Source organism: Sapajus apella, unplaced genomic scaffold (assembly GCF_009761245.1).
Source record: "Sapajus apella isolate SASKATOON/1434 unplaced genomic scaffold, GSC_monkey_1.0 scaffold18, whole genome shotgun sequence".
NCBI classification, from domain to species: domain Eukaryota; kingdom Metazoa; phylum Chordata; class Mammalia; order Primates; family Cebidae; genus Sapajus; species Sapajus apella.
Window position 1 is genome coordinate 21,703,272 of NW_022436958.1, and position 16,832 is coordinate 21,720,103.

The following is a 16,832-nucleotide window of genomic DNA, read 5'->3' on the forward strand; positions in this document are numbered from 1 at the left end:
CCTCCATAGCCCATATTCTTGCATTGTAAAGTCCTGCCTGCTCCAGTTACCACTTGATATTAATGAACACCAGCATGGGCAAGGTGCTTCGATGACCATCAAGCTCTTGGCAATGGTCTTTTATTTCATGGCAACATGATACATACAGCACATAGGCAGTACCAATATCACAATGAAGCCCTATGTATCGTGGCAAATTAACCCTCCGTGCTGGTGTGGACACTTTCATTTTGAAGTTCTGTCCTCAATAAGAACTCTTAGCTTATCAATAAGATGTATTTGCTTATTTTGTTTTAAGCAGCATTGCATTTGGAGATGAAAGATGTACAGAGTATTATGTTGCTCACATGTTCCTTTCCTACATGAGCCAACACACTTTGATAAGAATAAAGTACTCAGTTAAATAGTATGTTGACCATTGAGAAATCTTAACCATCACATAATACACTAATACATTTAAATATTAGGATAGCATATATAAATAACATCATTTTTATGTATATATTTTCAACTCCCCTCTCAATCACTTTCTTAGGACATTGTGAACAATTCAAGAAGCCACTTACTTGGCATGTTTAAAAAGCATCTGGCCGGGGTGTGGCTCACACCTATAAATCTCAGCACTTTGGGAGGCTGAGACAGTGGATCTCTTGAAGTCAGGAGTTTTAGACCAGCCTGGCCAACATGGCGAAAACCCATCTGTACTACAAATGCAAAAAAAATTAGTCAGATGCAGTGATGTGCGCCTGTAGTCCTAGCTACTCTGTTGCTGAGGCAACAGAATTACTTGAACCCAGGAGGGAGAGGCTGCAGTGTGCCAAGGTCACGCCACTACACTACAGGGCAAGACCCCATCTCAAAAAAATAAGTAAATACAAAGTATTTCACCCATCAAGGATCCATCATCAGTGGCCACCTTGGGTCTCTAGTTGGATCTTCTAAAGGATTTTGTAATTAAGTCTACTTTCATCAATATCAAAATTTATGCCACCAGAAGGATAAAGCTATACTCTACAGCAGGGATTAGAAAGCTTTTTCTGTAAAGGACAAGATAGTAAATATTTTAGGATTTGCTGACTGTGTGATTTCTATTGCAACTTCTCAACTCTGTCACTATAACTTGAAAGCAGCTATAGATGGTATGTAAATAAATGGGTGTGTCTGTGTGATAATAAAACTTTATTTACAAAGACAGGTAGGATTTGGTTTATGAACCATAGGTTCGTAGAGCTATAATCTATGGCATCTTTGTGAAAGCATTCACTCATTCAACAAATTTTCACGGAGTACCTATAATGTGGCAGGCACAGAGCTAGACCAGGAGAACTATGAACAGACATTGTTCTTGCCTTTATAGAGTTTATGTTCTATCAGAGAAAAAGATAAACAAATGAGTAATTATAAAAAGTGTTAGGACAAAGAGTCTCAGGCATTTATCAAGATATATCTTCTTATTCAGGCTCTAAATAGAAACCACACAGGGTCAAAACTGGGTCTAAGTCTGGGGAAATTCAATGTAACCTATCTGTGTTGCCTTTTAATTTTTTCATTTGTTTGTTTCCCTTCTGTGGATTCAGATCTTTTTCAGGAAGTTACTTAAGCTGACACCTGAAGAGTGACTTGGTGTTAGTGTGATGAAAAGGTGGGGGGAGGATCAGAGGGCATTCCAGGAAGGGAGACTAACATTTGTCAGAAAACAGTTTCTTAAGTAAGCCCAAGTCCCTTGAGCAGCTCAGACTTTGTAGCCAAGGAAGGTCAGCCCAGACACCTGATTTACATGGAGTCAAGGAGAGAACAAATGTGACAAGAATCAGAAGAAAAAGAGGCTAGAGATGCAAAGAAATTACAGTAATCAAGAAGTCACAGAGAAGATTAAATACTAAGAAGTCACATTGCTTTATGAAAGCTACTTGCTGGCAGGATTATTGAATTTTTTCATGACCTAATTTATTCAAATGTGAGCCCAAAAGCTGGCACTAATTTGCATGTCCAAGAGTCATGTTTGTCTTGAAATCTAAACCCCATCACATTGTAAATGTGCATTTGGAAAGACAACAAATGTAAATGCTTCTTCTGAATGTTATTTAATTACATTTGGAAAAGAAAATAATTTTAAGGTTGAAAACAGGAAGACTCATTAGCAGCTAGCATTAATGTTAGCAGAATAGGTTGCATACCATGTGTCAAAAGTAAACTCTAAATGATACTGTAATCATTTATTCTCATATTGCAGGGATTGCACCAGGGACTGTTGTAATAACGGATATAGCTGTAGACTCCTTCTTTAAGCCCCGGTTTGAACAGGTCATTTTGGACAACATCGTCACCCGAAGTACTGAACTTGACAAGGAACTGTCTGAAGAACTGTTCAACTGTAGCAAAGAAATCCCCAACTTCCCAACCCTCATTGGACATACAATGTGTACCTATGATTTTTATGAAGGTGAGAACAATTTATAAGCTGTGAAGGCAACAGAAAAATGCCAGCCAACTCTTTGTTATTCAAACCCATAATTTATATTAAAAACTCTACTTTAGAAAATTAATATTTGTGGATTAAAAAGGAATCAAAACATCTTTTTTTACTTACTAAAGCATAGAAACACAAAAACATAATGAGCGGCAGAGAAACACTCAGAATGAATTTATATTGAGGGCGGATTTAATCCTCCAAGAACAAATTGAATACTAAAATGCCATTAGTGATGTTCACAAAATCTTATCTCTGTTTATGCCTTTAACTTAAATGAGCAGTTCCAAGAGAAGGGAAGTATGCTGATTCTATGTTTCTGCCATTCATCTGTACTTCAAAAGGGATCTTATCCCCAAGAAAGAATGGGCCAGAAAATGGGGAGAAATGGTTGGGGAGGGCATACAAATTCCACGGGATTGTGTGGTCTCAGAGTGGGGCTTTTGTCTCTCAGCCATGAGTAAGAGGATTGGGGACCCCTTACAAAATTGAAGGTGACTGCCATGTAGCAACACTTGCTACTAGGGATGAAGGTTCAGGGGGAAAATACCTTTAGAAACAGACCCAACTCATCCCAGAAGAAAGAATCTACACAGAGTTCGTGCCATGCCTTGAAGGGTATTTTGAAAATATGGCAGTTATAGTTGTATTCATTTCAAAATCCATACTACTTCATTATAAATTACTTTTATTTTCCCTTTGGATCAAACTTAAGGTATTATATTGAATTTTAAAAAATTATGTTTGGAGATAGGTCATCTTATCTATACATTTTACTTCTGGTTAGTAAAGGTGGTTTTACCACACATTTGTTGTAAAACAGGAGGGCTGTTGGGGTCTGATAGGGTTGAGACCCTCTGTCCAAGGTCACTCACTGATGTGTTAAAGCAGAGTTTGCAAATGGCAGCTCGTTGAAGTCAATGTTTCCTTTGGCTTGCACAGTATTTTTTAAAATGTCAATTATTTTGCCAACATTTATAGTATCTGGAGATTTTATATAAACATCCACATTTCTGGCTTTTTGAAATAACTAGCATTTTAAAATGTAGAATTATATATGCATGGCAGCGTTGGCAAGCCTTGACCCACATCTGGGGCTACGTTTGCTGAAGTTTAGGTAAGGCTGCTCCCCTCAGACCAGACACCCTCATTGACATTACCTGCTTGGCTTCTGCAATGTCTGTGTTTGAATCAGCTTAAATAACACTCTGTTAGAGGTGTTAGCGGGCAGCTCTAATGAGAAGAGAAGGAACAAGGAGAAGCAGACTGCCAGGGATGAAAGTAGTATGAAAGAGATAGAGGAAAGGGAGAAAAAGAGAAAAGAGCACTAAAAAGGGGATTGTGAAAATAATGGATGGCGACAGAGTGCTATTATCCTACTTGCTCGAATCCTTCCAAGCTTTCTTAGGAGTGGGGAGGGATTAGGAGGTCTATTTCTGGGTGTGCACAGGGTGCAGGAGGAGTAATGACATCACAGTTTCCTTTCCTTGCTTCTGTGCCCACTAGTGGATACAGGTGAAATTCACTGGTGAATGAACACTGGGGGCAGCCTGGAAAGGAAAATGTTATTACAAAGAGTGGCGTGCAGCCTGAGAGGTGTGCGGAAAGGGGAAAGGTGGACAGTGTCACAAAGAGCATATGGAGAGGCACAACATCCAAACACAGTCCTTCTCCTCAAGGAGCTTAGCAGCATTGAAACCTTTTTTTTTTTTTTTCTCCCAGCACTTGTCCCTGGGTTATTCCCCAGTCATTGGAGCAACCTGAGATTTTCCTCAAAGGGCACCTCTCACAGCAATGCCCCGCTTCCTGGTGTCCCTGGGCACAGTGCTGGCTGCAGCAACCACTCAGCAGTTACTGGCCCCAGAACTGAGGCCCTCAGCCATGGAGGCTCCTTCCTACATATGAGACTCCTGAGCCAGGGGCAGCCTTACTCCATGGTCCTCTGGTAGGAAGATTCACACAGCACAGTATATCCTACATAGGGAGCATGCTGCAGAGTTAGAGACAGCTGCAGAGTGCTCCAGTCAATAGCAAGCCTCTCGTGATGTCGCTGCCAGTGGGGTGGGACATTCAAGTCACTAAATGTTCTCCTCTCCCTTTCAGGCCAAGGCCGCCTAGATGGAGCACTGTGCTCCTTTTCCAGAGAAAAAAAGTTAGATTACTTGAAGAGAGCATATGAAGCTGGCGTCAGGAATATTGAAATGGAATCTACAGTGTTTGCAGCTATGTGCGGACTCTGTGGTCTAAAAGGTAAATTTTTCATGAATGCTTAGGGTCAAATTCTCCTCTTTCATGAAGCTACTCTTATATCTTAGGAGAAGAAAAAGGGGTCCAGTTAGATATTACTTTGGGTTGAAAGCATGACGTATAATTGTATGTAATATACATTATCTCATAATGTCTGGTGAGTGGGCAGGACATTATTCCTATCATGGAAATAAAGAAACTAAACCTCAGGGGTCAAAAGCAAGTTGCCCAAGGTCACCAGCTAGTTGGTGACAAGGTCAGGGCTCGACAGCAAGTTTGGTCTCCTTCATCCCGGCAGTGGCTGCTAGTTTCTATTAGAACTGCATTCATGGAGACAAGATACAAACAAAATATTCCTAAAAGTGTCCATCAATCATAATTTTAAATTGCATGGTCAGGGAAGGATGGGAGGAGAATAGGCCACATGAATATTTGGGGGAAGAGCATTCTGATCAATGCAAAATCCAAGGCCACAGGCAGGAGCATTCAGGGAGAACTGGAGGCACAAAGAAGAGCTCAGGAGGGGAGAGACAGTGGTGGAGAATGAGAGGAGAGAGGGAAGGTGTGGAGATTGTGTAGGTCACTGTGAGAACGATGACTTTCACTTGGTGTGAAATGGGAAGCCATTGGAGAGCTTTGAATAGAGAGGTGGCTGGATCTGTGTTAACAGAATCGTGGTGGCTGCTGAGCTGGGAAGACCTAAATGGGGTCAAGGGCAGAGGCAGGGAGAAGAACAAGAGGGCGAACACAGTAGTCTAGTGAGAGTTGATGGACAAAGTGATGGCAGTGCAGGTAGTGAGAAGTAGTCAGATTGTAGAAACACGGAAACATGTTGAAGACAAACCCAGCAACATTTGCTGACAACTTGATGTAAATTTGGGGAGAAAGGCAGGAGTTAAAAATGACTCCCATGTTTATGGCCTAAACTACTGGAAGCACGAGGTTGTCATAACTGGGACAGAAAAAAATGTGGGTGAAGATGCTGGAGTGGCAGACATCAAAATGGGTCCAAGCATGCAGGTGAATTTATAAATCTGGAGTTTAGGTGGGTCGTTTGGACTGGAGACATAAAATTCTAAGTTGACAGTGTATAGATGGCATTTAAAGCTATGCAATGGATAAGATAACAATGAGACACAGATGGCGAGAGGTCCTTGCTTAAACGTTAAAAGGGAGATGGGAGAGACCAAGGAGGAGTGGCCTATGAAACTGGCAGTACACTGGGGAAGGGCGGCATCCTGACATGCAGAGAGAAAGGCTTCAAAGATGTGAAGAATTACAGCACAATAAAGCTTCATTTTTATCATAAGCGGAATTTGACTTGCAATAATTGTCCTTACAGTCAATCAATTTTAATCTACACATAACAAACAGAATATATGTGGTCATATTTCTAAGAATGCGTTTTAGAAAAAAGTTATAGTTCTAAGGAGATTGTCAAACCACTATTCTTAACTACTTGTATCTGTCAAAATATATGTTCATGTAAATTCTTGGTAAACTGTAGGAAGAACAGACAATGCATCTTTGTACTTTCTTTTTTTTTTTTTTTTTTTTTTTTGAGACAGTCTCCCTCAGTTGCCCAGGCTGGAGTATGGTGGCGGGATCTTGGCTCACTGCAATCTTTGCCTCCTGGGTTCAAGCGATTCTACTGCCTTAGCCTCCTGAATAGCTGGAATTACAAGTATGTGCCACCATGCCCAGCTAATTTTTGTATTTTTGGTAGAGAAGGGGTTCCACCATGTTGGCCAGGCTAGTCTTGACCTCCTGATGTCAAGTGATCCACCTGCCTCGGCCTCCAAAGAGCTGGGATTACAGGCGTGAGCCGCCGCGCCCAGCCTACCTTTGTACTCTTTTGAAGGACATTGCTAATACCCCCTTTTAGAGAATAATAGCATCTGTTTTTCTGTCTACAAGTTAGTGACTGTGGAAAAGCAGCACCCACGCAGTCTGCAGGGACACCTGGATTCAGATGTTTCTGCTCCAGGAAATGCCTCTTCACATTTCTTTATTATATAAACAAATGATCACCTGAGTCATGTCTCCATGTAAGTGTTACATAATTTGTTAATCAATTTATCAATAGTTAAACATAAAATGCCTAGTTATCAACATGTTGCCTTCGTGAAAACTGGGTGATGACCGTCAGTTCTTTCTTAAGAGGCACCAATTGGCAGCCAAGAAGAGGTCTAGGCTTTGTGGACCCTGGACTCTGAGTCTTTCTTTCTCTTTAGGATGATGCAGAAACTGAAGTGAAGTTATTCTAAGAGCCTTTGTGTCCTTGCTGCAAATCTTTGTGACCTTGCTCTCTCTGCTACCTGCAGGTTCCCCTCCTGGATGCTTTATTCCTACGTTTCTGTAGTTCCTGCCACCCACTGCATTTTCTTTTTTATGCAGCTGCTGAACCTGTTGGTAGCTGATTTTAGCCTGCAAATAGCTCTTTCCCAGGCCACTGCTGGAGGCTTTCACGGAGTAGACCCCTTCTAGGCTGCCAACATTCACACTAAATGTTACATCTGCAGCTCTGTAATTCTGTAGTTCTTGGTGGTATTTCTATCCGGATGTCTTCATGGTGTCAGGGACTCTTTATCTCCCTCAGATACAACTGTTTTAAAAGGTGGATTCCTGGTATGCTGCCCTCTGGAAGATCAGCCACCAAGTACAGAGACAAAAGCCCCATGCATAGGATGCTGTCATATTCTCTTCTTTCATTACTACTTCATAACATCCTGCTCTCATAGCACTGAAGCTTGGAAGCTGGCACCTGGCACCTTTTAATTTTAACCCATTTATAATGCACTTTGTGTGAGCCAGAAAAGCTTCCTCAGGGAAGAGCTGAGAATGCATTCACAGGCAGATGCTGAAACAGGAAGTTAGAGAGGATTTCCAATGGCAGGCAATATGGAAAAAAGGATTTCACCTGGCACCAAGAACCCACGGCCCATTGGCATGTCTCCTCGGCCCCCTCCCTGCCACTGTTAGTTATGGCCCACCCCATCCTCTCTCTCCAGACAGCCTTCTGGGACCTATTCTGCTCCTTTAGTACTACCAGATGACTGGATAACCAATATGAATTCATACTAAGGTGATGGCTTATATGATGGCTTCAGCATATAAATAACAAATTTTTACATAAACAAAGGTCTTCTAGAGAAGCACTGTGCTAACTTAGATGAATTACTCACTGAGTTTGGACCATTTCAGAAACAGACCTTTCTATATCTACTGAGCATGAGGAGGTCATGGGCCCACGTGGATTACTACTTATTATCTTTGCAGTTAATATCATACATCTCAACCTAAATCTCACCTCCTCAAAGAAGTCTTGCATGACTACCTAAACTCACTCACTCACAATGATGTCATTTTATTTCATGTCTCTTCACGTTTACCACCAGTCTGTTTATATATTAACATATATTATTTCATGCATATTAATGTATAAAGGCATATATTGATTATTTCTCTCCATTAGAATATAAGTGCCATAAGAACAGGGACCTTGTTTGTCATTGCTGTATCCCCACCACTTAGAATAATGCCTGCCATATGGGCTTTCAATCAGTATTTACTGAACAAGTGAATGAATGAAAAAAAATGGCCACTAGACTCTTTTTGACCATAGAAAATGGCCATTGCAAACTTTAACCTTCATCCCCCAGCCATATAAGTGGCTTAGAATTGTCCAAAAGACTTAGGAGTATCTCTTAACTTTCCGCATAGGAGGAAGTAAAGCCTTAAAGTCAAGCCTCCCTTTGCTCTGAGGTCTATACAAACATTTATTTTGCTAGATCTGCAACCTCTGGGTCTCCCAGTATCTGATAGGTGGTCAAACTACCTATAATAAGGCCACTGACACCCGTAAGTCACTGTTGCTACCCTGATCATATTATATTCAGGTGAAGGGAAATGGTAGAATTCACCCGATTATTCCAAAGCTGAATTTTCAGCATAATGTAAACCTGTACACTAGAAGCACTGTGCAATGCTCAATTAATGCATCCCCTATCATTTTATAATATGCACATATCTGGGTCTCTCTTAAAACAAAATCTACTTTAATTAAGCCCCAAACATTCTGATTAAAGATGATAATCCTCTTGCACTGTGAACTTGTGATAAGTATGGTTAACTTGTATTCACATTTTAAATACAGTGCTGCCTTTTGACACAGGCTTGCATGACAATATATAGATCCTAATATGTGTATAAGATTAGGTTCTGCTTAAATCCTCTTCTATGTCTAGTTGTTTGCTGCACTCACAGTGGCTTTTCTTTGAGGAATTCAGTGTTATTTCCTTGGACAGACACTGGTAATTTAGGGAAATATTTAGTCTTTATACTATTACCTTGGTACAGTTCAACGAGAGGGAGCACTCGAATCTTGACTTTAATTCCATGTTGATATTCTTCTGCTGTTCCCAACAGTGAAGGATATTGGACTCTGAGAACTACATGAGGATTGTTCATAAAGGTAAAAAGTTACTACAAGGATTAAAGATTATAATCAGTTTGGAGCTAGAGTATTTCTTAACCCTAAAATGAAGATAAATCCAGATTTTGAAAAATCCTTACACTAGGGTACAAAGTGATCAACTGCAGTGCTCTTCACCTTTACAAGAGTAAAACAGACTGTAGCTCAGAGAGGTTATAACTTCTCACCTTCTCAGAGCTGGGAACAGGTGAGCTGGACTTTGAACCCAGCTCTGCTGACTTAGGCCCCTTTGCACCCTGCCTGCCACTTCTTGCCAGCAGCCTCCACGTGGAGACAATAAGTTCATAGTCTCTGGACAGAAGAACCAAAACGTGCACCACTAAAAGTCAACGCAGATTTTTCCATTTTAAGTGTTGTGAACAGATAGTTGTGCCACTGCCACAAGCAAACCCTAAGGGCTGAGCACATACCAATTGACTTAGTGATGGGATCAAATAAAATATTCAACAGATACTTTAGTAGTATGCAGAGCCCTTATTTTGCCAAGAAAATCAGTCACTGTAGCTGGAAAATCAAGTATAAATGATACATAATTCATTTATTACTTTTCCAGGGACAAGATTTGAAAAAATGTTTCTTTTCGCTTTATTTTAACCAAGGCCTATAGTTTTGTTTGATTCATTTTAATTCCCCCCTCCTAGCCTCTATTCCACTCTTGCCTCCCCACTGCCAACAACTCATACATTAGAGATCATCTAGGGCAATTGATTCTACCCTGTCTGGCTATCAATATCTATGGCCCTCCTCTGCCCTGCTATGACTCGAATGAGGCTATCTGGATACCCCTGGTGAGCCTTCCACCCCCACCTCCAGTAAGTACACAAGGCTCCATCCTTTGCCTGTCATGCAGCATCTTTGGTTAAGGATCCCACACCTGGCAGGAGTCCAAGTCCTCAAGGTTACATCTGGACCTCCTGGAGATGACAGCAGATCTTTGAACTAACCAAATCATGTGAGGCATGTAAGCTGAGGATGTGGACTTATGAAAATCCTTTGAGATCTAATCTACTCTTGCTCAGAGGATGAAATGATGTCTTGAGAATATAATTGACCTGCCTGAGGAAACACAGATAGACTAAAACAGAGATGAACTAGAATAGAGATCTGTCTGCTCACCACCACTCTCTCCACTATTCCAAAAGGTGCAAAAAAGTAATATATTTATCCATTGAAAGATGACCTGTACTTGCCTCTATTTGAAAAAGCATTTGCAGCAGCTTTCAATGAAAGAAGAATACATAATAACATAATTTAAACAGAGATTAAAAAAATAGGAGGCATTTATCATTTATTTAAGGAAGTAGATAGGAAGGCCTCCTTTTTTTTTTTTTTTTTTTTTTTTTTTTTGGCAAGGTCTTTCTCTATCACGCAGGTTGGAGCACAGTGGTATGACCACAGCTCACTGCAGCCTCCACTTCTTGGGCTCAAGCCATCTCCCCACCTCAGCCTCCAGAGTAGCTGGGACCACAGGTTCATATAACCACTAAATGTGTGTGTGTGTGTGTGTGTGTGTGTGTGTGTGTGTGTGTGTGTGTGTGTGTTTCCAAAGTTGAGGTCTCACTTTGTTGCTCAGGCTGGTCTTAAACTCCCAGGGCTCAAGCAATTCTCATGCCTCAGTCTCCCAAAGCGCTGGAGTTATAGGCATGAGCCACTGTGCCTGGCCAGAAGGTCTCAGCATTGAAGAAGCCACCCAGGAGTACAATACTTAATTTAAACACCTAGATTGAGCTCCGAGTTTCCTGGAGGCCAAGCTGTAAATGAAGACATTGTGCATTATACAGTCACCATTAGCTAATAAACAGAAACATTTGAGGTTACAAAATCTTGATACAAATGTTAAACTTAAGTGAAATTATCAGCTATATTGTAATGGGCAGTGTCTGTAATAGCACCTTTATGAAAGATATTGGACAATTCTTCATAGGTATAATGAATTGGTTCTAATTCAGCACTGTTTGGGTGCCCAAAGAACTGGGGTCCAGATATGTAAATTTGTGGTAATGATTATTCAGAGATAGAGTTTAAAGTCATTAAAGCCATCATTTTCAAACATTAATATACAAATAATTTAACTGGGAAGATTTTTTTTCGTGTAGATTCACTGCCCTTTCCCAATCCCCATCCCCAATTCTGATTTGATATATCTGGAATAAAGCCTAAATATCTCTGATTCTGATGCAAGAGGCCAGTAGAACACATTTTGAGAAACACCAACCTAGAAGAACAAATTGTTTCTATGCCTCTTACCATTGACCAGCCCCTTTGAATATAAATTTTCCCCACCTTGTTTTTAATAAGCAGCCAACAGCCTGAGATTAATGTTTCAGCAGAGATACAGAAAGTGCAAAAGCTCTGGGTTGTTGATTAAAAAACATTTCCTGTCCTTTACGTGACAGGCATAAAGGGAGCAAAGGTGGTATTTGCTTAATAAACTCAAAGCCTTGAGGGGCAGTGGTGGAGGGTATGAACATGACCAGGAAGAAGTAGAAGAAAGGCCAGGCTGGGAACTCCAAAGCTAATCTTTGCTGCTTTGCCATTTTCCAAAGACCAGCCCTGTTTGGCTTCTGCTGTGCACATCTGCCCAGCCCTGCTATCTTCGCCCATTGTTCATGGGAAAAACTTGTAGGAAGTTCATTCTGAATCAGAGAGGTGGGGTTGAACTGGTGGCCTGTAGGAGTGCATGGAATTTTAAGGGTTCATGGATGAATTTTCAGGGGCTCTGGGACCCCTGAAATTATACACGAACATTTTATGTGTATAGGCATAAGTGTATTTTTGTGTGTGAAAAGAGGTTCTAATTAAGACTTTCATCAGATTTAGAAAGGGGCCATAAATGATCTCAAAGGGCTGAGAATCACTGGGCAGTTCTAGTTCGGCTCAGGGTGCATGAGGCTCCATGTTCAGGTCTGTGTGTTCCCAGAACATTCTAACCCCAAGTCAGTTCACTGACAATCTCCTTGGTAACAGCTAGGTCACTAAGTATCTCTTCCTCCCCCGCAGCCACCCTCCCTGCCTAATCTGAGGATTATGCTAGCAAAGCTGTCAGGCTTAATTTCAGCAAATTGTTTTGGATAATTAGTCTCTTTTAATTGCTCATGGAAATAGTAATTTTAGGTGACAAGATTATTATATGCTGCTTGTTAGTGGATTCTCCAGGGTCAAGAAAACACCACTGAGACTGCTATGACCTGTTCTTTTCTATCTTTGGCATTCCCCTTGAAATCCAGAAAAGACATTTAGTAAAGTCGGTTCCCACTCTGTAAAAAGTATAGAGCACTGGTTTTCTTTTATCCTTTTGCCAAAGTGAAGGATTAGAGAAGGACTTTCAACTTTTCTGTGCTACTGCCAGCCCACGTCAGTCTTCATAGATTTGCTGATCATTAACTTGAAAAGTTGTGGGAAGTTTCTAGCTCTTCCATTTGCCTGTTTACCTGTATAGCCAAGTTGCTTTACAACCGACTGAGTTTTGAATAAACAGGGTCCTAGGTGATGAAATTTTTGACTCAGCTCAAGTTGAATATTTTCATTGCTTTTCACGTCACTGAACAAGAGGGTCAGTCTGACGGATGGGTCAGGGCACATTGGCCTAGTGGTTCACCATGTGCTAACTCAGGGGAGGAATGGTGGAAAGTGGAGAACTCTTATTAGTTTAGGAAGCTAGGAGTTGATTGGTTATGACTATCTGTGTAATAGTCGGCCATTTGGTTGACCTTTCTAAGCCCTCATTTAGTAATCCGTCAAAAGGGGACAAAAATAATACCTAGCTCAAGGCACAGCTGTAAAGGATTAAGTGATATCATAAATGCTTGGCATGTAGCAATAACTAAGTCAAACAAAAAAGATACATGGATTGGAGAAATGTGGAGAAATACATAGAGAAAATATTTCTAAACTGATACATCTGATAAAAGATGACATACAGAATATACAAGGAACTCAACTCAACAGCAAGAAAACAAATTAAGAAATGGGCAAAGGATCTGAATAGTTTCTAAAAGAAGACATACAAAAGTCCAATAGATATATTTTTAAAATGCTCAACCTCACTAGTCATCAGGAAAATGTAAATTAAAACCATGGAAAAGTATCACTTCATACCTGCTAGAATGGCCATAATCAAAAAAGACAAAAGATTAAAAGTGCTGGCAGATCAAAAATGATGAGTTCGTGTCCTTTGTAGGGACATGGATGAACCTGGAAACTATCATTCTCAGCAAACTGACACAAGAGCAGAAAATCAAACACCGCATGTTCTCACTCATAGGCAGGTGTTGAACAATGAGAACATATGGACACAGGGAGGAGAGCATCACACACTGGGGTCTGTTGGGGGAAAATAGGGGAGGGACGGGGGGTGGGGAGGTGGGGAGAGATAGCATGGGAAGAAATGCCAGATATAGGTGAAGGGGAGGAAGGCAGCAAATCACACTGCCATGTGTGTACCTATGCAACAATCTTGCATGTTCTTCACATGTACCCCAAAACCTAAAATGCAATTAAAAAAAAAAAGTGCTGGCAGGATGTGGAGGAAAGAGAACCCTTGACTGCTGTTGATGGGAATGTACATTAGTACATCAATCATGAAAACAGTATGGTGGTTCTTCAAAAAACTAAACATAGGATTACCATATGACCTGGCATTCCCACCTCGGAGTACATATCTGAAGGAATTGATATCAATGTGCTGTAAACAGACATCTGCACGCCCATGTTTATTGTTATTCTCAATAGCCAAGATATGGAATCAACCCAAGTGTCCATCAACGGATGAACAGATTTTTAAAATGTGGTATGTATACACAATGGGATACTATTTTGTCTGGAAAAAGAAGGAAATTCTCTGATTTGCAACAAGATGGATCAATTTGGAGGCTATTAAGTGAAATAAGCCAGGCACAGATAGACAAATGCTGTATGATTTTACTTATATGTGGAATCTAGAAAAATCAAACTCATAGAAGCAGAGTAGAATGGTGGTTACTAGAGGATAGGGGAGCAGGATGGGGAACGAAGAGAAACTGGTCAAAGGGTGCAAAATTTCAGTTACAAGGGATTAAGTTTGAGCAATCTATTGCATAGCATAGTGATTACAGTTACTAATTATACTGAAAAATCTCTAAAAGAGATTTTAATTGTTTTTACCACAAAAATGCAAGTATATGAGATGATAGATGTGTGAATTAGCTTAATCATTTTATAACGTATACATGTATCAAAACATCACATTGTACCTCATAATTATATACAATTACTATTTGTCATTTAAAAATGAAGATAGCATGTACAATTTTAATTACAGTATACTTCTTCCTAAATCTAGATCTTACAAAGAAGTCTAAAGTAGCAGAGAGGTCAAAGAAATAAACATTACTTTCATGCCCAACTCTCTCCATGCCTTCAAAGTTTGTTAATGTAGACACATCTAATCACATATGCACTGAAATCCTTTTTAAAATTATGCAGATTCAGGTGGAGATTATTACACTGTTAGCAATTCAAAGTGGCTAACACTGTTTTCAATGTGGGTAACCACATTCCTTGAAGTCAAAGATTTGTTGTGAAACTGACAATAAAGAATTCATGGCAGTCAATTTCTCTCACTGATGAAACTAAAGACATTGCCCTTATGACAACTTTTCAAAAATGACAGTTTCATTTTTTAAAAAAGACTTTTGTTCTTTTTCCTCTAGTTTCTTATCTATCATAAGATTTCATTCTCATTCTTTAGAAATTAAATGCTAATACATTTGCTTTTTCATGGTGCTGCTTCTTACATTTAAGCATTTCAAATCATGTTTTTTCCTCTCAAATTTCATGAGGGCCAGTACTCACCTTTATTGGTAATTCCTGAGGTCAGTGTTCTATATCTCTTCTGTATTTACTTTTCTCTTCAGCAAGGGCTGCAATGCAGCAGGCAAACTCAAACATTCCACCAAGAAGTAAAATGTTGCCTTGGAAATAATGGCTAGTTCTCCAGTTATATCCTCTAGCAAGAAGATCCTTCTCTAAGAATTGGAAATAGGATAGAAAGCTGGAGATGGCGTGTCTCAGATTGCAAAGCTTTCTCCTTGTTCTCATCTTGAACATGATGCTTTCCTGAGCCTTCATCTAGTCAATTGTGGAGTAAAAGAGGAAGGAGGAGTGTCTGTAACAATTTCAGTTAACTTATTTAAATCAAGTGTTTGGTGGGATTCCACAGTGAGAACAGAAGTTTCAGTAGGTTGTGTCTACATTACCAAAAAACAAACAAAAAACACAATGTACATGTGCTGTGGATGTTGGCATACTCGGCTAATGCTTCTACAGAAAAGATGACCCCATTCCTTTCATCGTTTGTGCTAATTTCTCTTCTAGCTGCTGTGGTCTGTGTGACACTTCTTGACAGACTTGACTATGATCAGATCAACTTGCCTCATGATGTCCTGGTAGAGTACCAGCAACGGCCTCAGCTCCTAATCTCCAACTTCATCAGACGGCGGCTTGGACTTTGTGACTAGACGTCCTAATGGGGCAACCCAAACCTCCCCTGCAAGTTTGTAGCTCAGGTTGTAATGTGAAAGTCATGTATTATTTGTGGCATTTTTATATAGTTCTCATCCACATGCTAAAATCATAATAGAGAGACTTTATGAAATCCTTCTCTCTTAAAAAAGGAACTTATTGTAGAAGAATTTAATACTCAAATTAAATTCAAATTTCATTTTAGAGAAGTTAACTAAATCAGTTTAATAATTAAAGTTTAAAGACTCCTGGATTATGCCATTTGGACTCTTATATGCAGCATTAATTAAGTTCATATCAAAATAGATCAGCCATTTGCAGATACAGTTACCAGTCACTCTGTTTCTGAAACCAATCCAGAAATTCATGTTAGAACATTGTCAGGCACTACTATATATTGGACAAGTGACAGAAACTGATCATCCACATTCAAAATATTTACAGAAAAAAGTGTCAATGTCATATAGGTCTATGTGGAAAAGTTACCATTAGGAAAATATGGCCACACTTCTTTTTTACCCCTGCGCAATTTCAGTGCACCACAGAAGAGGATTCGAGATTTACATATGCCTGTCTGTGATTTTATTTTGGAATTTAACATCTCTGGAGTACATTTTCCTTTCAACCGAAACCCCTGAGTAATGCAAAGAAAGGCCTTCTTTTTTCTTCAGAATCACAAGTGACTCAATTGCCTTCTAGCCATTTTTTTTTCTTTAAAAAAATGTGTTTTGAGGAGGCTGTATCTTTTAATTCCATTTCAATATTAACCAAATAGGTTGAGAAATTCGTAGCAACTGAATTAAGACTTGAGTTCGAGATGTTAAAGGAATCCTTTTGTGTGACCTTGAGGCAGGTCTTGTCCAGACGGGCCTATTGCCCTACCTGTTTGATCCTCTGGGAGGCGTGGTGCTCCTCCGGGAGGCATGGTGCTCCTCCAGGCTGCACAGGCACTCTGTGAACTGATTGCATCTTGGGTTCTTCTCAATCTGACATACTTGGGAGTTGAAATGATGGGGTAAGGGCTGGGTAGAGGATGACTTGCACACTTGTATAGTATGTAATGTTGTGTACATATATTTATATGGTTGTGGCTCATTAATAAAGTTTAATTCCAACACA

At 40.0% G+C, this 16,832-nt stretch overlaps 1 protein-coding gene across 1 annotated transcript in view; it reads left to right on the forward strand.

Annotated features, from left to right (window-relative positions):
- The window catches only part of UPP2 (uridine phosphorylase 2), a 31,254-nt gene extending 14,422 nt beyond the window's left edge, over nucleotides 1–16,832 (forward strand). The window contains exons 5-7 of the mRNA XM_032286453.1: nucleotides 2,234–2,443; nucleotides 4,574–4,720; nucleotides 15,567–16,832. Of these exons, the coding sequence (XP_032142344.1) occupies nucleotides 2,234–2,443; nucleotides 4,574–4,720; nucleotides 15,567–15,709 (500 nt within the window). The 3' untranslated portion in view covers nucleotides 15,710–16,832. The remainder of the gene's footprint in view (nucleotides 1–2,233; nucleotides 2,444–4,573; nucleotides 4,721–15,566) is intronic.